At 40.5% G+C, this 23475-nt stretch overlaps 1 protein-coding gene across 10 annotated transcripts in view; it reads left to right on the top strand.

Moving 5' to 3' along the window:
- DTNA (dystrobrevin alpha) overlaps positions 1-23475 on the top strand; it is a 221230-nt gene that overhangs the window by 146612 nt on the left and 51143 nt on the right. For all 10 annotated transcript variants that reach the window (XM_041473811.1, XM_041473813.1, XM_041473814.1 and 7 more), the window contains 5 exons: positions 6970-7183; positions 14276-14361; positions 15842-15996; positions 19563-19668; positions 21610-21776. In XM_041473811.1, coding sequence (XP_041329745.1) covers positions 6970-7183; positions 14276-14361; positions 15842-15996; positions 19563-19668; positions 21610-21776 — 728 coding nt within the window. The remainder of the gene's footprint in view (positions 1-6969; positions 7184-14275; positions 14362-15841; positions 15997-19562; positions 19669-21609; positions 21777-23475) is intronic.

Raw genomic sequence — 23475 nt, 5'->3', positions numbered from 1 at the left:
TCCTTTGAGATTAGTGATATATCCAAGATTATCTATATCTCAGAGCCTTTCCATAATTATAAATTGCATGATGGAGAGAAAAATTCATTTTTCACTGCATAAGTAAATATTAATTTCTTTGCTTTGAGTTGAAGAAAAGGAATGTAGTCCATCTCTTCACTCTCATTTTGCCTATTAAGATACCGTATCTACAAAACAGAAAATTACTTACTGCAAATAAATTCAAGTTACTAGTTACAAAAAACTGGTACATTGGTTTTTTGAAGATGAAGAATGAAGAGCCTAGAAAATGGCTGAAGGAAAGAGGGAGGCTCAAGATCAGTAAAACTGACATATGTGTGTATAATAAGCAGCATAAGATTGCTAAGTTATGGTTTCTCTGAATGTATCCAGGGTACATCTCTTCCACAAATTGACCTGTTGACAGAGTTGTAGGTGGTGGAATTCTGCACTGTAACTACTACTTGCTCACTTTCATTATGAAAGTAGTAAAATGTAAAAGGAAGAGGTATTATGAACACAGGTAAAGGCACAAGAGCAGGATGTAAAACTTGAAGGTAATCTGAAAACTTTTTAGTGTGAGGAAAAACAAAACTCCTTTCAAATTGAGCCAGCCATCTTTACCCCCCTTGCATCCTGCAGGGAGAGACTGATCAGTTCTGTCTCAGTGCACTGGCAACAGGCACTCTCCAAATGTTGCTTTAACAGCTGAAGAAGTCCATTGAAGGAAATAACATTTGCTATTTGGAGTGTATTTTCATGCATTAATCTCAATTCTCTGCAGTTCAGTCCAGGTCTCCTCAAAGAGTGCATTTTTTGGTAATGATTGCTATGGAGTGAATGGCAGCCGTCTGTAATGCTCCTCATTTGTGTCATCCCACTTCTGTCTGGACACTGAACTTTTATTTACTTTCCCTCATTACTGTCTGTTACTGAGCATGCTCAAATGTGAAGCCTTCTGTGATGCTGTTCAAATATTACCTAAGAAGTTAAATTAGCAGGCAGTGTTCGCCATAGAAGATGTAATAACACAGAGTTTAGCTTAGCTATGACTTCAGAGATCACTTAACAGAAAATCTAAAGGGAAGCATAGTTTAGCAATTGCTTGTGGAGAGGGTCTGCATTTTTTTCAGACATCAGGCAAATGAGTGAGATCAACACCTGGGTAGCTGTGTTGTTTAGAGTGTGAGGCCTTTCTGAAGGGTCCCTGAATGTTGACTGGGTTTCATGATTTTTGATAACCTTATACCACACAGGCACTAAATACAAGCAGCTTTTACTCCTACTGCATAGTGATCATCTGCTGGCACTGAAGGAACAACTGACAGATTTCTCTAGTTTTCCAAATCTGTTTCCAAAGAGGCATCTTTCACACACTGAGGCATAATTCGCTTTTCAGTGGGAAATGTGGGCAAGGCAACAAAAGCAGCAACAGTAATTAGAAGTTAAAAACAAACTTTTGGAGACTTAGTCTCTTGAAGGAATTCAAAGCAGATTTTAGGAGAGAGAAAGCTCTCCTGCATTTAAATGCTACTTTGTTACTCTGCAAACTCTTCTTGTTAGCATCATGTAGCATGTAGAAATCAGATTTGGGGTTTATTGCACTACGTGTTGTGCAAACAGAGGAGATAAGCCTTCTTCAGTGGGATTAAAACAGTCTCAGGGATGGATAAATAAATAAATGAGCATAACAGGTATTATGGAAAAAGGATAGAAGAGAAGATGAGGAATGTAAGCTTATGCGAAGTTTGCAAGGTTGACATTCTGTTATTACATTGCACAGAATACAGATACCACATTAGCTGTAGGCATCAATTTCTATTAGTACAAATGAGTGAAGCTTGCAAAGTCCTGTGTTTTACTTCCCTTTTGCCAATACTGACAGTTTGACTTGGCAGCATGATATAATACATAAAAGTTTGCTTACTGTATGAGTAAAAAAAAAAAATAATAGAATTCATGGTGATCAGTAGGGCACTACACCTGGATGTAATCTGCACAAGGTCAAGCAATGCAATGTAAAAAGTAGTGACTATGACACGATCTGGTAGTTGTTCATACAGATTGAAGTATTTATTATTCATATTTTCTGTAAAACCTGAATTACTCTAGGTCTTGTAGTAGTTAGACTAGAAAAGACATCTTTTCTTAATGTTTAAGGAGGAAGGTGTAGGATTCAGCTCAATTAACTTTACCAGCTACGAGGTTACGTGTCTCATGCAAACATGGTCCTTTAGGCTTTGTCTGTAGACAGTGAAGAAATATAGGCAGATTCAAAGCACTGCTCATCCCACCTGTCTCCCAACAGATGCTTTAAGTTGCTTTTTTCTTTCACTGACATGAGAGGGATCCCTGGTCACCAGTCAAAAGTAGATACTTAGGTTTTTACATTTAATTTAGCTGCATGATTCTTGTCCGTAACAACTGACTTGAGTAAAGGTCAGAGACTTCAGTCATCTGTACAGCAGCCTAACAAAATGTCCTTGTGGTTTTGAGCTAGACATTTGAGCAGGCATTTTCAAAATCAGTAGTTCTTGTTAAATGTCTGGCTCATGTCCATCTTCCATCTCCTCCTCCAGGAAATACTGCTTTCCAGCCTCTTAGATATATGTACGATTAATTAATAAAATGCAAAATAAAATAGTGCGGTATGATTGTTGTTTATTCAGCTTCAAGTGGAACCAAAATGTTTCTGGAGAAAAGAAGAAAAGCCCGAGTAAAATTATTTATTGCACAAATACACAGCAGTTTCTTGAGACTAATATTTCATAGTGGGTAGGGAACTCTTACAGCAGTGTAATTTCCAATAAGTCATTTTCTTAGTCTTATGCCCTACCTTTCTGGCATACCAATGAACATCAGGAGAGCTTATGAGTCTTTCAGGTTAGAGTTAACAATAAAACGAGTAATTTTCTCTCAGATGTGTTTAGTATACCAGTGTTAGTAGTCCCATGTCTGCTAGCCTCTGGACATTTTCTTTCCCAAGACCATCATCAAAACTAACTCTGGATATGACTATGTTATGAGAAATATAATATAAGTAGGAAAACAAAACAACAAAAAACGCCACATTAAAATCTGACAGCTACACAGTATCCGTACTAGATCGTGTGAAGAATAAAGACACCAACTCCCGTTTCAGCCTTATTCATAGTGCCAGCTTTTTTCCTCCATATTCAAGAATTTTCCACTACTAGGCTACAGCAGTTAAAATTTAATTACAGCATGAAATTTTCACTGGTAGGGAGTCTGGGTATCGGGTTCTTCCTCCCTGGGTAACCTTTTATTGAGGTTAGGGAACCCATCACAGTTTCCAATGACTGCAGAAGTGTGCATGTATGGTCAAAACTATTCCTGGACAGGCTGCTTGAAAGGTACCCCAGCAGTTCTGATGACATGATATCTTACCCTTCAAATTGCCCTTTTCCACTCTCATGCTTTTTTCTGCTACCACACTCATGCACTCCCAGATAAACAGCCTGTATTCTTTTCCCACCACCTCTAATGTTGCTGATTTTACATCCTTATTCAGTATTTATAATAAGGTTGTCCTAGTATCTGCCTTGGTCTGTAGTGCTGATACCCCCGTTTGTCCCATTTCTTGGATTGCTCTCTTGTTATTGTAGCCTCAAGTCGAGGTGAGTGTCTACATGTGGCATTACTCTTTCTTTTGCAATTTGTTATGCCTGGTAACTTCTCACATTGTTATCTTTCTGTAGTTCATGTTTGATGATTTGCAAACATAGCCAGAAGCCAACATGGTGAAACTGCTGGTGGAAGCACCCTCTTCATCTGCTTGGTCTGAATGACCAGAGACAGCCCCCATGGCCAGCGACAGCCTGTATGGCTATGGACCATGAGGGAAACATCCCGCTTCACCTTTTGCTTTCTGCCTGTCCTTCCGTTGTAACACCACCTCAAAATACATGCACATGGTCCAGCATGTTCCTGCATCATCTGGCATGTTGCTCTGTATTTCTGGTACTTTCCTTGGCTGCCTTACGTGGTGGAATGCTCATTAATCCCTCTCTCCTGGACCAGAAAATGGCCTGCTTTCTGATGACTTTCTCCATTCTCTGGCCTCTGAGCCATGTGGAGAAGCTGCCCAGAAAGGGTCAGTTATTACGTGCCAGCTGTCTTCCTGGAGATCGTTCATCTTCCATTTATCCAGATTACTTCTGTGACAGTGAAAACTGTTTGAGTAGGAATGGGAGTGACTGCATTAAAAGGATCTGAGACCTATGCCAGATTTTTTTATGGGGAAGTTGCTCTTCTACCAGCCAGAAAACAAACAGAAGAGTTCAGAGTTTGTGTACTCCACCCACCCAGCTGTAGTGGGTTGACTCTGGTTTTATGCCAGACACCCACCAAAGCATCTATATCACTCCCCTCTGCAGCTGGTCAAGGAGAAGAAAATATAACAAAGGGTTGAGATAAGGACAGAGAGAGATCACCCACCAAATAAAATCACAAGCTAAATAGATTCTAACTAGAGATATGAATTGAATGTATTACTAACAAAATCAGAGCAGGATAATGAGAAATAAAATAAAATGTTAAAAAACACCTTTCCCCTACCTTCCCTCCTCCACCTCAGTGGCACAGGGAGACAGAGAAGGGGGATTATGGCCAGTTCATTAGAGGTTGTTTCTGCTGCTGCTGCTCAGGGAGAGGAGTCCTTCCCCTGCTCCAACCTGGGCTTCCTCCCACAGGAGACAGTTCTCCATGAACTTCTCCATCCTGTGGACAACGTTTCTCTACAAACTGCTGCAGCACGAGTCACTCTTTCACTGGACGCAGTCCTTCAAGGACAGACTGCTCCAGCATGGGTCCCCCACAGAGTCACAAGTCCTATGAGGCCACTGCTCCATCATGGGTTCCTCTCTCCATAGGTTTGCAGATCCCTGCCTTCTCCAGCACGGGACTCCCACAGGCTCATAGCTTCCTCTGAGGCATCCACCTGCTCTGGTGTGAGCTCCTCAAGGCACTGCAGGTGGATCTCTGCATCCCCCTGGACATCCATGGGCTGCAGGGGCACAGCTGCATCACCATGGGCTGCACCATGGGCTGCAGGGGAACCTCAGCTCTGGTGCCTGGAGCCTTCTCCCTCTTCTTTTCCACTGACCTTGGTGTCTGCAGTTGTTGTTTTCACATATTCTCACCCTGCTATTCTTTGGCATTAATTACAACTGTGCAAAACCTTTTTTTAATTCTTCCTACATAGGTTATCCCAGAGGCATTGCCACTATTTCTGGATGGTGCAGACTTGGCCAGCAGTGGGTCCATCCTGGAGCCAGCTGACACTGGCTCTGCCAAACATGGGGAAACTTCTGGCAGCTTCTCACAGAAGCCACCCCTGTAGCCCGCTGCTACTAAAACCTGACCATGCAAACATCAGCTTAATTTAGGGTAACATTTTGAACACAACCTGCCAGCATACAAGTTTGCCTATAGAGGTTTCCTTTTAATACAGAGATTAAAAGAATAAAATAAATACAAAGATAAAATAAATACTTTGGTGTCACAATGGATCTGTATCTTGTAGGTTTTCACAGTTACTTGCTAGGGAACAGCAAGAAGTGGAAAAGTGCTTTGTCTAGTACCTAAAGTAATTGCTGCTACTGCTACCACTCATCGGTATGGAGTATCTTCCTCTTTGGGCTTACACATGTGCTAGCAGGGTGTTGGAGGCTGTTTATTCCTGAGGCAAAAGAAGGGAAACCCAGTCATAGGGCAAAATTTTAGACTAAGTAGAATGACTGTATCTCGTTTCATCATCCATCTGCTATCAGCTTACATTTCCCTGCCATCAGACCGTCATGTCACATTGCAGTCTGAGACAGCACCTGCAAACCAATCAAATAAAAATACGAGGATTATAATTAAGTTTCTCTATCTACAAAAACAAGGATCTCCTTCCACATACAGGTGGTTTTTGATACATCATAAAACATATCACCATGCTGTGTAATGAGAACTGTGCAGTAGTTTGTCTGGTGAAAAAAAGAAAATTTGCCCCCTGAGCCTCCTGAATTGTTTTTTATTGACACTTTAGTAGGACAGTAGGTAATACTTAAGATAGGGGGATGAACCTTTGAGTTCAGTTTTGAACTAAATCCAGTTTTTAAATTACTGTAGGGGTTTCTTTATTTTTGGCACAGTGCGCCTCTTCTGGAAATGACAATCCATGGCAAGCCAGTCATACTGCACAATGACAGTGCTCTGCAAACGAGATTTCTGTTTGGGTACAATATGAAGGGTGAGCAGAGATTGTCCTTTAAGCTGTTCTTGTAGGTAAAAACAGGCCCCATCAAATTCAGCTTAGACCAGGACTTCATCAGAGAGAGAGATTTAACAAATCATTTGGCAAATATATTTAGAAGACATAAAATATGACTTTCAGATCACTTCATTATGTGTTATTTGTTTAAATGTACCCTGACTCAATTACAATTCTGTTTCTGTAAAATATTTTGCTTTCCACACAAATTGCTGAAAAGAATTTTCAAAATATCAGTATGTGATAAGCACTTAGTATTCGTAGGATCTTCTGAAAAGCCCATCTGCTATGCAAATTAATATCTAAGAGTAATTTCTGAATAGGGATTCATAAAGGCATGGTTCAGAAAAACAGTTAGCATATGTTTACCTTTCAGTGATTTCTGTAAAATACACTTTTATTTGAATACTTTTTACAATGAGGAATGATTTCCCAAGCTGAGGTTGTACTCATTACAACTAGTAATATCAATATATTGTTTGCTTATTAATGGATTTTAATTTTATTTGCTCGTTCCTCCACCAGATTCAATATAGGGTGGTAGAAAACGCATTAATTCATTTAATTATTCATGAAGCATGTTGTACATGGTTGCGTTATTCCACACTCCATGGGCAGAGGTGACTCTTTTTCTTAGTTGCTTTCAGGAGCACGTTTTGCCATCTGAGTCTTTCTGTCCTGTCCCCTAGTGCACCTGGTGGACATCTGGAATGTGATCGAAGCCTTGCGGGAGAATGCCCTGAACAACCTGGACCCCAGCATCGAACTGAACGTGGCTCGCCTGGAAGCTGTGATTTCAACCATCTTCTACCAGCTCAACAAACGGATGCCAACGACCCACCAGATCAACGTGGAGCAGTCCATCAGCTTGCTGCTCAACTTCCTGCTAGCTGCCTTTGATCCGTAAGTCTGCCTTTCCTCCCTCCTCTCCGAACTGCTGAAAGGATTTTACTTCCTCCAGAAATATCTCTTGAAATCAATTCAGCAGGCTCAATTCTGTCCCACATAATGAGCATGTGAATAGTGCTAACTAGGGAGATAACCTAAATTAAGGGCCTCTGCTTTCCTTTCTTTCGAGCCAAATTCAGCACAACTGTGTTTTCATCCAGCTACTCAGACTTGTTCCAGTTTATATCAAAGAAGAATTATCTACAGAAACAAATTCACATGCGCTTCTAATTTGGCTTGTTGTTTATTGACACACCAGTGGCTGACACCACTGCAATGCCTCTGCAGCAGTGCCATGGGTTAATAGCTCATTATTTTGAAAGAGCTCATTTCCCTGCAAGTTCATGCAGCTGTAAGCAATATTTTTTTTCTGGCTCATGCCAGTGCAGCATGATTTTGAGACCATGACAGAAATAGGATTAAAGACCTGGAGGTGATGAAATTCATGTTGTTTATTACTGCATGGGACTCATATTACAAAAAGAACAAGTTTTAGATAGAGCAAACCACTTACATTAATTCTTTGTATATCTATTATATATCTATTGCAATTTCTGAATGCATAGTTGGCAACCTGTACTGCAATATTTGCAGTCCTCAAAACTGAGTTATTGGAGAACAGCAGTTGAGTCTGACAGGTGCAGATGTTGTCACTTCATGGCTTATTTTTTGAAAATTCATCAGCAGAAAACACTGGCCATTAAACATTAAAATAAGGATGCCTCCCCTCTCTCTTCCCAGTCCTCTCTCTCACTGCCCTGGTACCGGGTGTCATTGAGCACCTCTCAGTGCCAGACCAGCCAGTGGCTCAGTCACCATGGCAACGGGGAGAAAAAGTAGGTGTTCCACATGAGAAGGCTGCACTCAACCTCTCCTCCTGCCCCTCTGAGAGGAAGAAAAGCCAATCCATTGTGAAATCATAGCGTTCAGGAATGTTTTCCTCCCCTCAAGGGCAATAAAAGAAGGAACGGGCATTTTAATTCGTACCATTGTGGCTGTGACAAGCACACTAAAGGATGCTGGAAATGACCAGATGCATTTATTGCTGCATGCCACAAGTAAGCTGCTTCCTGGCTGGCAAACATATGGAAAGACCGTGGTCTGTGGCAGCAAGACCTGTGATACTGTGCTTGGTTTGTAGCTCACTGGAAAGGGACAAAGATCTCAGCTACACAGCACAGCTATTTGCAGCATAATGGAGTAGAGGAATTCAGTCCCCTGGAGGGAATCAGAGAATGTTTTTCAGGGGGAAAGGTTTGCTTTGCCTGAAAACACCCCATGTGCTGTGGTTCATGATCTGTTTCTGAGCTCCCATCAGGCCCCCCCAGGGTAAGGAAGCTGTGACTTTCACTCTATTTGTCAAGCAGCAGCTCGGTCTCTTGTGCTGCCTCTGAGTGTAGTGCATGGGGTGCACTTCCCAGAAGGGCAGAGACCCCCAAGGAATCCCTAGGAAGAGGGTCCCAGCTCTGAGGTCAGAGATAGGTACTAGCTGCCTATCATTCCATATTAAATACAGCAAACTTAGTAGATAAGGTTCGTGTGCAACCTGAGATAAGTAAGTTTCATGGAGATAAGTGTCAGCTAGGTCTCTCTGTACTGTGGTGGAAGTCTAGAGAACTGTCACAAATAAAGATACACCAATTAAGCATCTGATTCTCAAAATGTGCCCTACGCTTTAATATGACTCATATAATTGAAGTTTTGTGTTGGATATTGGTTTAACAACCACTGGTGGTTCAGGTTTCCTGGTTTCTGGGAAACAGAGGGAGGAAGGTGGCTCTACATGTCACAGGGACAGTGTGAGAGCTGCTTGGGTCTAAACAGAGCTGGTGTCTCTGCTTCCCATGTTGCTCCTTTCTCTCCTCTCTAGAGCAGCAGAAAGGTCGTTTTCTGCTGAAAGTTAGAAGTTGGTGGAAGGAGGAGCAAGGTCTTTTCTTGTGGTCTCATGTTCAGAGAGAAGCAATGGTTTGCATGCTATCCAGAGGGACTCAGCAAGCTGGAGAAGTGGGCCCATGGGAATCTCCTCATGAGGTTCAGCAAGGCCAAGTGCAAGGTGCTGCAGGTCCTGAGAAGGTGGTGCAGTTTTTCATGTCTCATTTGGAATCCAAAGAAGGTGAAGAAATGGAGTCTGCAACCTATCATATATGAAAGGACCACAAGGGACAAGTTATTTCATGTTTTAAAGTCTAATAAGCCTGCCACTGTCTCATTTATTTAGGTCTAGTTAATATATATGTTGCTCTTTGTGTACCGTACTGGCTGAAGGTCCTCCAAACTTTAAACAGAGCCTCTTCCTTCTTTTATAGCCTGCTGAAAACCTGGCAGGTTTCTCTGTCTTCTGGCAAGGAGTGTTTCCTTAGGTCTGCAATACAGATGTCTTCTCAGAAGTTAAAACTTGGCTAGCAAAACACAAAAGGAACCACAGTGTACTGCCATAGCATGTGGGCCAACTTAGCCACTGCTGGTGCTGAGCTTACATCCCATTTTTTTGTGGGTTTTTTACGGCCTTGGGAATTCATTGGGCCCACAGATATTTCTCTGCTGCTCAATCCTGAAAGGAGAAAAAGTGAGGAAAAATTATAGTGTATAGAATTTCATGTGAGACTGAATGGGATGTTCCTTCATGCTGCTAAAAGTAAACTAAAGTACAACCTTATAAAACTGCCAGCCAACAAATTCAGAATTTACAAATGGAAATACTTCTCCACATAATTGTGTGGAAGTCAGCATCGTGTGGTAGATGACCCTGACAGTCCAAAACCAGTGAGCAGAATGAGGTAGTCAGACTGTAAAAAAATCTAGACAGAAACATGCCTGATCTATGTTTTTAACCACATGTAAAATTAGGCAGTAGCTTTTGCTTCAAGGCCTAAGGTGATTAACTGGCTTTATGAAACAATAGCATACTTCCTTCATTTCCTTACACCAAGTACTATGTAAAAAGTTGATGAGTACAAACCTCTCTGAAAAATTCCTCCCAGGCTGGTGTCAAAGCCTAGGCAGCAGGGTGGAATGTCAGCCTCATTTAGTCGAGTTGTGCTCCAAAAAACTCACTTTAAACGGAGTGTGAAATATTCTGTGCTAGATCATCTCCAGCTATTCCTGCTGCAAAGTTTAACTGATAAGAAATAGATTTTCTCTTTTCCTTGAGGTACATTGTCCTATGAATGGAGCTGTGGGCCCTGGGCTATGAAACAGACCCTGCCTGGCTGGGGGGAGCTTGACTTCTACAGAGAAATGAGGAAATATTCGTGCCCTTGTTTAATCAAATGAACATTTGTATTGTACTGATTCAGTACATAAAGATGATCAATATCCATTTTGGAAATACAACTTCTTGCTCATTCATCTGTTCAGAGCAGTAAAGTGTTTAATTCCCTCTCTTCTCCACCTTTCTCATTGAAAGCCACAGAGGCATTTACAAAAGAAGTCCAGCAAAAAAAATGCATTTCAGAAATTTGAACGTTATGCATTTTGCTCTCCTACATGAAATAATCTTGCTAAATGTCAATAAAATTTCATCTCTAAACCTCGTTGTGAAAACAGGAATTTGTAATTACAGCATCTGACATTTCAGAATTGACTGCCTTGATTATGGTGGGTAGTAACCAATAACTGAAGAACTTTTGTGACTTTTGCAAAAGATACCTTAAACTATTAGGGGAGCACCACTTCAACCTCATTAGTGAGAAAGATGGTATTTTCTCAATGTCCTTTTCATAGAGCACATATGCTGTTTCTAAAGATGTGATGCTATTTCTTGATGGCTTTCCCCACCCTCTGGCTGTCTCAGTATGGGTGTTGCTAGTGAACCTGACAAATGACAGTGTCATCTATTTGGTACCGCTCTCCTTGGTGAGCCAATAGGCAAAATCAGGCCCTGGAGCTGGACTCAGCCTTGTATGGTCTGTGGATTTTGTCAGGCAGTCTGTTGGGTTTCCCTGCTCTGGTGTCTAAAAGCATGTATAATTTTTTGACCTTTTTTCCCCAGCAGCAGGAGATAACCTTCAACCCTGGCCATTATTCCCTCTCCTAGGTACTCCGTCCTCTATTGTTATGTGCACATCAGCTTCAAGGTTTGCTTTTAACATCATTTATGCTTCTTGCTGAAGAGTAACCTCAGTAAGAGAGGTGCAATATAAAATCAAAATATTTGCTGTCCTCTCCTGTTTCCCCTAGTAAAATTTATTTCTGTTTGCATTAGCCAGCCCAAAGCTGCTTTCAGGAAACGCTGACTTCTCCCAAGATCTTCCTGCTGCTATGAGCCACTGCTTCAGCATTTGCTTTTGCACAGCAAACCCTGTGAGGCCCCAGTGCTGCCAGTCAGGGTCATCTGTAGTGCTTAGACACAGCTTAGGGCACTTCTGGATATGCAAATGATATTGGCAAGTCTTAGGCCCCATTACCCTGTCTGTTCATCAGGCATATGTATGTAAATAGCACGTGTGTACATGCACACACACACACACACACATATATATATTTGGAGGGCAAATTGGGTTTATGCTGGCTTTTGTGATGCTTTTAGGAATACAAATGACCGATAGAAAATGCAGTGTCAAAACTAATCAACTCAAATGGAGAGATTGAAGAGATAAATAATATCTTTTCTTTTCTGTTCCTCTCTTCCATAACCGTTTGAGTATGAGAAAATGGGAAAAGCCAATGGCTCTAGGGTGGAAAGCTGAAGCCAAGTTGTTGTGTCTGCCATGCAAAAATATAATCCTATTAGTAAATGTCCTCCTGGGAAAAATAATCTAAATCTGAAGCACTTCCACATTTTTTTAATCTCTAAATCTTCCATTGCTTCTTAATAATGCCATTGCTTCTACTTAGCTTTTATTTTTTTTTTTTAATATAACAGCTCTTTTAAAGGCAGATGGAAACCTCATGATGAAACAGTGCAGAAAAATTCCTAAGGGTCTAAAGGGCAGCATGCACAAAAAGAATACAAAAGGACCACATTCTCAGCCATAACAGTGCTAAGTCTGGTTTACACAAATCAAAATCCAATCAACAAAGAATGGAAGTACAGAAACCTAGAAATTTCTATGCTGTGATTTTAATCTTATGAAGCCAGTCAAAGGGAACTCATGTAATGAAAAAGTGCACAAAAGTCAGCATTAAAGAACACAGTAAATATTTCTTTCTTAAATACTGACATAGTGAATTCGTTACTTTTTGCTTGTATTTCTAGTTGATTGTCTAGCAAAAAGAAGAATTGTAAATAAGTGGAAAGGATAATTAGAATTTATATTTAGAATTATGGGTTACAGTGACATAGAACTAAATGTAATTCAATGAACTTTAAGTATTATTAGCTAGTCAGGCTTAGGGAACTGACTCATTTTCTAAAGTCTGAGTGATTTAATGAACCTAGCAGTGAAGCATGTAGCATGCATCAATGTACAGATGTGAGTATACCATTCATGTGTGTCTTACATGTACATGTTACATGTTACTGCATTAGTCTGGCTTGGGATTAGCAGAGAAAGAGGCACAGTCACAGGCTTCAAGTCATTCCAGAATCAGTTAATCTTTAGTTCTGATTAGATGCAATTTTCTTCCTTAAAATTGTGAGTGAAAATGAACAGAGTAATTTTAGAAATATTGATGGTCTAAATTTCTATGTACTGCTATTGCCAGTGCAGTTAGACCATCTTATATAGGATGTGATTATACACATGAAACAGGAAATCCCTTATAAACCTTGTGTTCCCTGGTAGAGTAGACTGAAAATCACAGAAACTCAATTTCCAAAAACTTACACAAAACTTCATTATCTAGCCACATCATGAATCCTGTCAGAAGTTAGAAGGAAATGTGATTGCCATTTTGCTAATCCCACAAATATTGGTTGTCTCTTTTTTAAAGCATGATGACATGTCCTCACTGATGTCATTAATTAATATCATTAATTCGTGTGGGAAGCTGTGAAGTAATGCCAAGGAATTGGGGTGATGGATAGAACTTGCTCCTCTGCAGCTCTGGACTCCTGCTGCCTTACACTAAGATTCAGAAAATTCCAAGAAAAACCGCATTTCATCATTTGGATGTCAAGAGATTAACATTAAGAAGCAGATGAACTTAGGAGAGCGTGTTTATTCTCATAGTTGGAAAGGGGCTGAACACTAAACTGGCTGATAGGTGTTTTAGGGGCTAAGTGTGCCATGCAGTGTGTGAGGTCATGTTTTACTTATGCAGCTCAGATAAACCAGGTTTTCTGTGATGGCAGGTGATCATTGGAAACCATCATGGCTGTAAAAGGAGAGTGAGGATAGTGAGAGGAAATAATAAAGTTAAGCCATTGCATGCTTCAAGACAGCTGGGGGAAGAGTTTGCAGTGTGGCTTTTTGCCCCAGGACAAACTCTTGGGTGAATTTGGGGTTTATTAGCATTTATGCATTGTAAATTGAAAGTAGAGAGCCAGGTACAGCCACCCCTTGAATAAACCAGGGACAAAACTCTTCTCCATATCTCAACATATGTCCTTCACTCATTCTGGATGCAGGCATATTCCCCATTTTTCAGCAAAGTCCTTCTTCAAGTTTCATGGGGGTCAGGTGTATCATTTCAAAGGCAATTGTCAGGACCTACTGACAGGTACAGATAAAGTTTGTGCGATGATGTGAGCCCTGTGTGCTTTTTCACTTTTGCTCCCTGTGCTGATTTTTTCACTTACTTGAAATCTTCTGGGTCCAAGAAATTCCCAAAGCACTTAGGATAAGGAAACCATGAGTGTCATAGGTGTCTCCCAGTGCTGCTGTATCACAAATAGCAGTAATAATTATCACTGTAGTGTATAATGCGATAAACAGTTTAATACTGAGCTTGATACCTAATAAATCTGCTCTGAGATCTTTACAGAGCAGTGTACTGTTGTGTGTTTCCACAAAATAAACTTTGTTTTTAAAGAACTTATTTCTCTGTATGTCAATCCACATATATTGTGCATTACAGTAAGTGATATCAAAAATATGCATTTTAATTGAACAGATTCTCATAAAATGCACATGTAAAATATGTCTACTTTCTACTTTTGAACAGGGAAGGACATGGTAAAATTTCTGTTTTTGCTGTCAAAATGGCCTTGGCAACCCTTTGTGGAGGAAAAATCATGGACAAATTAAGGTGTAAGTGATCTTTTTTACCTGTTAAAAGTTGTTATTGTTGAAGAAGTAGCAGTACAAGTAGAAAACAGGGAATTCGGATAAACTACCGTTTCTTGGCTGGGTTTGGGAGTTGCCCTATGTATATCTCTAAGTAAATCCCACTAAATGTTTGGTTGAACCTCACACTGAGGTTTTTAAAGACAAATTGCATACATTGAGGTTCTTTTTGGTGGATTTTCTTTTTCCATTGGGGTTATTGAATTCTGAATACAAATAAGTGCCACAACATTATAAAGCATAATTTAATAATTTCTTCTGATTATTTTTAGTAATGTCAATGTCTTTTCACACATAGAAGACCAATATATTTATGTACTATTTATCTTTTCTTCCATAAGGCATTCTTATGCCATGTGGTGAACAGGTGCTCATTTCATAGGATTCCAGTTCCCAATAGCAAAGGCATCATTTACTTGCAGCTGCAATGGAAGACTTTCTGTTTAGTGAAACGAGATCTGTAGCTCAGGTCTAGAATACCATTTTCCAGACTTTTCACCAAAAAACTTCCATTTCTGCTGAGCCTTGTACCTGAGCTCAAGAAAACTGAGTTTGCAAATTAGAGTTGTTTAGAGTAGACAAGTAGAAATCCAGGTGCTGATTCAGTCTTCCAGATCTGGTGCCATTTTCTAATGTATTATTTCTATGTAGAAACTCGAATACAGACTGAACTAAAGTTATAAATTATAAATTGAACATCATTTGTTCCCTAAGCTGCTTTAAGAATAGGAACTGGGTCCATCCAGTGGAGGGCTGAAGTACAGTGATGATTTTTTGGGTCAGCAGTCCCAGAATCCTGTTGTCAGAATTTCCCATCCAGGTTCCTGGAAAAGAAGCAGCTGACATGACAGCCTGAAAAACAATAAATGTTCCTTAGTCAGAGATCTCCTGCTAAGCAGAGGATAATTTTAAACAAACGGAGAAGTAAGGGCTGACAAACTGTCATCACTGCAATAATAAAAGTGTGATATTTTTATACATAAGAAAGAGAGAAGAGTGAAAAATAATGCATTGGCAAGACCTTCATTGCTTTGTCCAAGACAATAACTGACTTAATGAACCCATTGTCAAGATTTTGATTTGACATGGTAAACTGGCAGTAGGCAAAAAGCTGATGTAGCGTATCTTGTCAAATCAGAGCCTTCTTATCTGATTAAATTACTGCCTCATGCCATGCATCAGACTTTGCTTAAAAATGACCACACACAAACAAAAACAAATCAGGAATATTTTAGTATTAAAATCAGCTAGTTCTTAATATGCAAATAGTTCTTCTTGTTTTCTATTGAAAGAGGTGAGAAATAAAGATGCAGTAGTAACTGAGGTTTCTATAAGCCAAACACATTTACTATTTCTCTTTCAAATGAGATGATACTGAACTCAGAGCAAATGTGTAGTTCACACTGAAGCTGCTGTGATCTTTCCTTCTCTTTTCCCCCCTCAGATATTTTCTCCATGATTTCTGACTCCAGCGGGGTGATGGTTTATGGCAGGTACGACATGTTTCTGCGCGAGGTTCTCAAGCTGCCCACCGCTGTCTTCGAGGGGCCTTCGTTTGGTTACACAGAGCAGTCAGCAAAATCCTGTTTCTCACAACAGGTAAATGAAGACACACAGGGTCTCAATCACCCCTCTGAGCTGAGAGAATTCCCCTGGCTCTTGCCACACATCACACTGTATAATTCCATAAATATGTAGTTAAGGGAATATGCTGAAACTGGGACAATGTTAGAAATAAAGTTGTATTTTCCTTCTCTTTATCCTTTCATTTGCTAACTGAATACTGCTGAACAAGTAAGTTCAATGGAGCAGGAATAGTGTAATTTTCATGCAAAAGAGAGTCTCATTTTTTGTATTCTCTCAGTTTCATCACTAATCAATAGGTACTCCAGTCAACCAAAAGGAGATGTTGAAATTCATTTATTGAGTCATCTCCCAATTCATTTTAAATGGTAATGTTTGCATATGTGAACCTAGTCTTGTTTCATAGGGGGAGACTTAGAACAGCACTTCAACTAATGTTGAAGAATTTACATGTTGAAGTGACTTCTGGTCGTTTTGTGTTAAAATAATGAAAGAATGCTCTTGCATGGCAACAGGGCATTCAAGCTTTGCATGTTGGACATGCTGTTATTATAGATGAAAAAAGGAATTTCTTTTCCTGAGAAAATGTAATTCAGTCCTCAATTTTTATCTCAGTAGCCATCAGAAATGGCACTTGCTTTGAGATTGCATCCAGCTGAGTGGACCAGATGCATTAAGGTACCTTTAGAAACAACATCTTCAAGCAGGTATTAGATGGTTTTGTTTACAAGCTCCACTTAGAGCTAATAAGAGTTAAGTCTCTGACTGATGTAGGCAGATAGCAGGTTTACAAAACTGCTGTTTTGCATCTGGAGGCAGCCAAGTACTCTTGTAAATCTAGTCTGATATTTCACTTAAATTGACTTAATGTAGTTCTCATTACATTCTCACTAGGGATGAACCAGAGTTTTGAAATGGAATTGAGATCTTTATGACACCATGATAAATGGTATTTACAGTCTTAGTCACACACAAGTCATTCTTTCTCTGTCTTGTATTGAATGTAGCATTATCAGAAGTTGATAGCTTGGAATAAGTTTGGCACTCTCACTCGTTCTCACAATGGGTCACTTTTGCTTACCAGAAGCCTTTCAACCCCCTGATATCTAGAGATTCTTCAATTTCAGGGAAATAAAAAATTCTGAGAATTATCTGGTCATGGTGTCAAATCCATTCAGTTTACATCTGAAAGGATTTTTCCTTTTGCAGAAATGTTTTATTATTCCCAATTCTACTGGTTTGCTTGATCCCACCACGTATTTTCCTCTGCCTGTGAGCTACTGCTAGATTGAATGTCTGTTCAAAGTAGAAACAGCAGTGTTTCCTCATCAGCAAATTTGTGGGATAGAAATGCTACAGCAAGTGACTTAATGTTGCAGAATACAAATCTGTGGCTCAAAAAGATGTTTTATGATCACCACTTTCCCCCATAGGTAGGATTGATCTGATGTTACACTGTATTTGTACTAAACAGTATTGTTATTATTGTAAAAAACACTTTAAAAAAATCCCAAACTAAAAAGATAGACACTAACTTCATTTTCTTAGCACTTGTCTAAGTGTTATTCCACAAACCTAGACTCCATCTGTGTGTAGTGTATATTTAGAAAACAGCTTTTGGTTTAAACTTTCTCAGCAGCTGAAAGAAAATTGCAAGAGGAAAATGTATGGAAATGGCTCTGACGGTGTCCTTTTAAGGGACACTGCTTTTTTCTCTAATCCATAAAATCAGTGATCACCAGAGCAGTTTGGCAATAAAGCTGTCATTGAAGCTAAGTTGCCTTATTTGGTGCCAATCAGATTTTAAAATTATAGCAGCTTTCAAAAAGCCCACTGCATTGTGGAAGAGCTTTTCTTGTCTCCTTATCTATTTGCTTAATAAACTGGTTGGTTGTGTGTATCCCTTCAAGAGCAGAGGGAAGATCTAAGGCTACTCAGCTCTGCAGTATGGGGCACTGGAGGTCCCTTCTTTTCCTGGGCTTCCTTCCACCTTTTTTTTCCCCTGTGCCCTCAAGTTCTGCTGCAGACAGCACAGACATTTGCTGGCAGCATTGGTCAGCAAAGCTGTGCCGAGCATCCACAGCAGAAAAAAGAAATCCACATCTCCAAAAGAAAGATCCTTTTTTCTAAGATGATGCTTACAGCATAGGATGCCTATTTGGGAAGGGGTTATCTGCTCTCCATGGCTGGGAGGATAATTCAGACAACAAGCAGGTGGTAGTGTTTGACTGGACTTTCACACTGCAGTTATTGTGGGGAAAGGTAGTATTCCAGTGAGATTTAGAGATCATATTCTGGCTATTTCTGTTCATTAAAGAATCAAGCCCATTTTCACAGTAGCCTGAGGTATTTTCTCCTATGGACAAACATCGTTATATCTTTCCAAATATCTTGCAGTGTTTTATCCCTGAGAGTGTTGTAGTGTGAGATGTTTTCCATTGATCACTCAGTGTATAAGAGAAGTAATGTTTTTATTTAAATCTGGTGGTAATTGTGTATAAATGGAGCACAGATACTCCATCTGGAAATCTCCGCTCTGAAAAGAATTCCACAACCTGCAGAGATGATACATGTCACTGCATAAGTGCTGCTTAGCTTTCTCATGGGGTAACCATAGTTCTTTAGCAAGTTAAAGCAGCAGCTTATGCAATCAGATATGAAAATTTAGCCATCCCTTTGGATATGGGGATACTACTTAAATATGTATGTCTATAAAATATATCTACATATATTCTCAGCAGGGCTTGATATTTTTGCATCTTAAATTTTATTTAAGGAAGGCTCAGTTGCTGATTGAAAAAACAAATGAACTAAGATTTGTGATTACTTTTTCCAGACACCTAAGAAATTTAAGGCCCTAAATTGCATTTTTAAAATCAACAGGGATATCTTAGAGTTTAAATCACTTTGAAATTTAAAGGGGCATAGATCTCTGAGTGCTTAGTCGTGAAGAGTTTAGGAGCAATTGCAGTCCCTGAGCATATGCAATCTTGACATCCCACAATCAGAGCTCACACATAGCTAGTTGCCATTGCTCCTTAGACAAGCAAAGTTTCTTAAATTACGGTAACAAATTGCCTGTGCTGATCTCTCCTTATTCTATATTTCTTTCAAATTTGTACTCCCTTGCCAGTATTTTTTCTCATTTTCTTTTTTCGAGTACCGTCAGCAGTGACTTTTCATTCGAAAATTGGTCATACACAGTGATAGCCCACATGCACTTGTACTTGTCACACCATATTCAAAACAGATGAGAACATGAGTTGAATACCACCCTTAACCACAAAGCGTCTTCAGGCAGTGAATCTAGAAAAGAGTCTGGAAGTGAGTGGGAGCTAAGTGTCTTCAACCCAGCCTTGTGAGAATGACTTCTAGTCATCAGTTGTATCATTGTACCAACTAAAAATAGTCTGGAAAAGCTTTGCTAGTATCACTTGCTCTTTTTAGTAAATCAGGGCTACAGGCAAACAGTGTTTGAAACTTATATTCCCAAGTGTTTCTGTAGATACAAGATAAAATAATTTTGAGATGTCTAATTACTGATTTTTTTTTTGTGCATGTTTGTTTGCTTGTTTGAGCAGAAAAAAGTCACATTAAACACTTTCTTGGATACTCTCATGTCTGATCCCCCGCCACAGTGTCTAGTGTGGTTACCACTTCTGCATCGACTGGCAAATGTTGAAAATGGTAAGTAAAGAGGCTCTGCCAAAACACAGTTACAAGAATAAACTTTAGTGTGATGATTTTCACACTCTGTAGATGGTTTTGTAAAAGCTACTGTACTGGGTTCATTGATTCCATGTGCTATTTTTACAGTGACTGGTAAAATATTTGAAGAAGGCTGTTGGTCATTCAGCCAGGAACATGGCTTCAATTTTGCTGCGCTCAGGAAGTTAACCTTATCATGTCTCCTCCCGTGCTCTGGATAAGCAAAGAGCAATAGGACTTCATCCATTCACACACTTATATTTGGTAAACTATCAAGACCACAACTTTTATTAGCTATGACATATGGCAGCAGAGGAAGCAGCTTGGCAGTTTCCGTTCATGCAGTATTTCTGGCAGGAGATGTCAGTGCAGTGCAAAACACCAGCCAAAAGGTCCCTAGGAAGGATCTACTCCTAAGTCTACACTGCCAGACCATATCCTCTGAAAAGGAAGTTCCCTGTGGATGGTGTGCATCCATTTTTGGTGATAAAAGGAAAAGGAGGAAAAGTTGTATGTGTTCTTGTGCCCAACAAATCCCTCTTCCACTGAAAGGCACCTTTTTGGCTACAGAGCAAGCTATCTATCCCACCTTCCTCAAGCTCTTGTCATCCATCCCTGTCCCTCACCAGCTTCACAGTGTTTCCTAGCATAGAGCAGAAACCCTTCCTGCTGCGAAACTCTGGCAAAGGAGTTAAACCCCTGACACATTCAGCATTGATCCAAATTTTCCCAGACTGAGCCTTATGACAGAAAGGCAGAGGGTGCCTGGGAACAAGGGGATGTTCAGTACCCTGTGGTAAATTTGGTACATGCTGTAGTGAGGAAAGAGGAACAGAAATAGAAGTATTGCCCAGAAGGTGCTTCCAGATATCTCAGTTGGTGCTTTAGCGTCCTCAGTGACTTGCCTCCTTGTCACTGTCTGCTTCTGAACAGAGAACAGGTTCCTCCAAAAGCCAGCTTTACAAACCTGGGCATTCAAAGCTATGTGTTCAACCCCATATATAGGTACCTAAATGACACCACTTGTATTTAAGAGACAATAACATGTCTAAGTACACTTTCATCCTTTCAGTAGTCATGTAGCTAAGTTTGACTTTTCCTTCAAGATGCCTCACTTCAGCTGCTTAAAGCACAACAAAACATTCACCTTCTCCCAGTGGTGCAGCTGCAGTGGATTTTCCCACATACAAATTTCCTTTGTCATAGAATAATGTGGATTGAAAGGGACCTTAAAGATCAAGCAATTCCAACTCCCCAGCAGGGACATCTTCCACTAGACCAGGTTGCTCAAATCCTCATCCAATCTGGCCTTCATCACTTCCAGGGATGGGTCATCCACAACTTATTCAGACAATGCAATCCAGTGCTTCGTCATCCTCACTGTAGAGATTTTCTTGCTAATACCTAATCTAAACCTACCTTCTTTCAGTGAACCCATTCCCCCTTGTCCTATCCCTACATGCCCTTGGCAAAAGTCCCTCTCCAGCTCTCCTGTATCCCCTTTAGGTACTGGAAGGCTGCTCTGAGGACTCCCTGGAGCTTTCTCTTCTCCAGGCTGAACAACTCTCTCAGCCTGTCTTCATAGGAGAGCCCTTATCTTCATGGCCCTCCTCTGTACTCTGTCATGTATTCTGTTAGACACTGAACACTGAACACACACATTTTTTGCTGCTGTGAGCAGGAGGTACGGATACCAGCTCAGAAGGGAAGAAGGGTTCGGTGCCCAATGTAGGAAGTGTTGCCCGTGGCTTAGCATGGGTTGCTGTATTTTCTCAGGTCAGAGCTGTCAGCAGCATCCAACGCTGCAGATTGCTTTAAACAAAGAAGGGAACACCCTTCAGTTTGGGGTTTGTCCATAAACTTTTTCTGAGTGTTTCTTTGTTTTGTTTTTTTGGCTCACCATTTCTTTCTCCCTCACAGTCTTCCACCCCGTCGAGTGTTCCTACTGCCACAGCGAGAGCATGATGGGGTTTCGCTACCGCTGCCAGCAGTGTCACAATTACCAGCTCTGTCAGGACTGCTTCTGGAGGGGCCATGCCAGCGGTTCCCACAGCAACCAGCACCAAATGAAAGAGTACACGTCATGGGTAAGGGAAGGCTGCTGCCTCGCTGCAGACTGCTTTGCCCTCCAGCCATCAGAGAAGCCCCAGCTCTGGGGCTGCTGTCTGGCTCAGGCAAACTGGGAGCTGGGCTGGCACTTTGGATTAGTGACCCTGTCTGGGAGGCTCAGGCCTTGGGAGCCGTCAGGAGAGCGTGGAGGTGGGAATGGTCTTTTCTGGGTGAGGATCTGGGGCGCCTGTGACGGTGCGTGCCGCGGTGAGGGCAGCGCAGGAGGGGCTGGCAGCAGGGCACCAGGCTCATGGCAGCTTCTCCCGTTCCCACAGGACTCACGGTAAAATCGTCATTGGCTTGCTCTGTTTGGCTACGTGTAAATGAAATGATGAATACTTAATGCTCATTCATCAGTATTTTCAGTTGAGTGGCTGCAGCATATGCGTAGCATTTGGGATGATCCTGGCACTGTAGATTTGAGCGTGGTCACAGGCTTAGATCCACAGTAGTGTTTACTATAGACAAAAGCTCACTTCAGTCTTTTTGTTGTTAATCAAAATAATGCAGTGTTTTTGCTAAGGTGAAAGGGAGTATCAATAGCTGTTGGAACCTTAACCTTCCCTGAAGGGCATGAGACCTGGGGACTCAGCTTTCCATGGACTGGAGCAAAGCCCCCTTGTTTACAGAGCATCAAAATCCTTCAGGATTCAAACACAAATAGCAGAAAATACATAATTAATCTCGAACATTTCAAAAGTATATTGTTAAAAAAAAAGAAAATTATGCATACAGAAAATGCTCCTATTTTTATGGTACTTTGCGTTTATTATTTAACAAAGTTCTGAATTTTAATACTTTTAAAATGTCTGGTTTTCTGTTGATGGAATGGGCAAGGGTTAAATTGGACGTGGTTTGCTCTGTATGCCAGTCATACAGCCCTGCACTGTATCCCAGCAGACCTGGATCTGCAATTGTTTTTGTGGGTCCTAATTTCTGCTTGTTGCATAGACACAAATGGCCAGAGTTTAGTATCTGAATAGGAAAAGTGCCCACTATATAGCTCAGACTCCATTCCTAGCAGCAAATTATGCTATAAAATCCATTTTTGCTGTAGCCAGGGAGCTGTAATTATAGGTAGGAAGTAATTGGAAAACTTAAGATTTCTGCTCAGCGGAAGACAAAAATGTGACCACATTCCTAGTGCTTTCAAATGTTTCCTTGCCAGAAACAAATGTTTTGCTTCAAGTTTGAAGTTGCCTTTCTGTAGCATTCATTAGCATTTGTTCAAACCTGTTAGCATTCTCCATAATGCATCAGTATCAAGCTCCACATGCAGATTGGAAGTGTTTATAGGTGCAGTGGAAATCAACTGTTCTCAATTCAGAGTGAAATTGCATTTATAATGAAAGAGAAAGAGCTTGAACTTTACGAATTTAGGTTGGATTTCTTTAGTAGAAATATTTCAGTATAGACTTGATGACAATCATATCATCAAGTCTATACTGAATGTAGTGTCAATAAGGATGTATGTGCACAAATACAAAACCCTTTCTGTCAAATTCCAAAAAGATATTTCAATTTGAGCCTGTAGAGCTGTGTTTTGGGGAGAGCAGATAGTGTAAGGATCACTAACCCTTTTTTACTGGCAGAGAACTGAATCACAGAGGGTTGAGTTGAATTCTCTGAGAATCCTTCACACAGCCTAAAAGACACCCTGGATCTCAGAGTTCCCTT

The sequence above is a fragment of the Pyrgilauda ruficollis genome, unplaced genomic scaffold, assembly GCF_017590135.1.
Source record: "Pyrgilauda ruficollis isolate IOZ18807 unplaced genomic scaffold, ASM1759013v1 scaffold30, whole genome shotgun sequence".
Classification (NCBI taxonomy): domain Eukaryota; kingdom Metazoa; phylum Chordata; class Aves; order Passeriformes; family Passeridae; genus Pyrgilauda; species Pyrgilauda ruficollis.
Note: the sequence above shows the minus strand (reverse complement) of the source record. Positions and strands in the feature narration are given on the sequence as shown.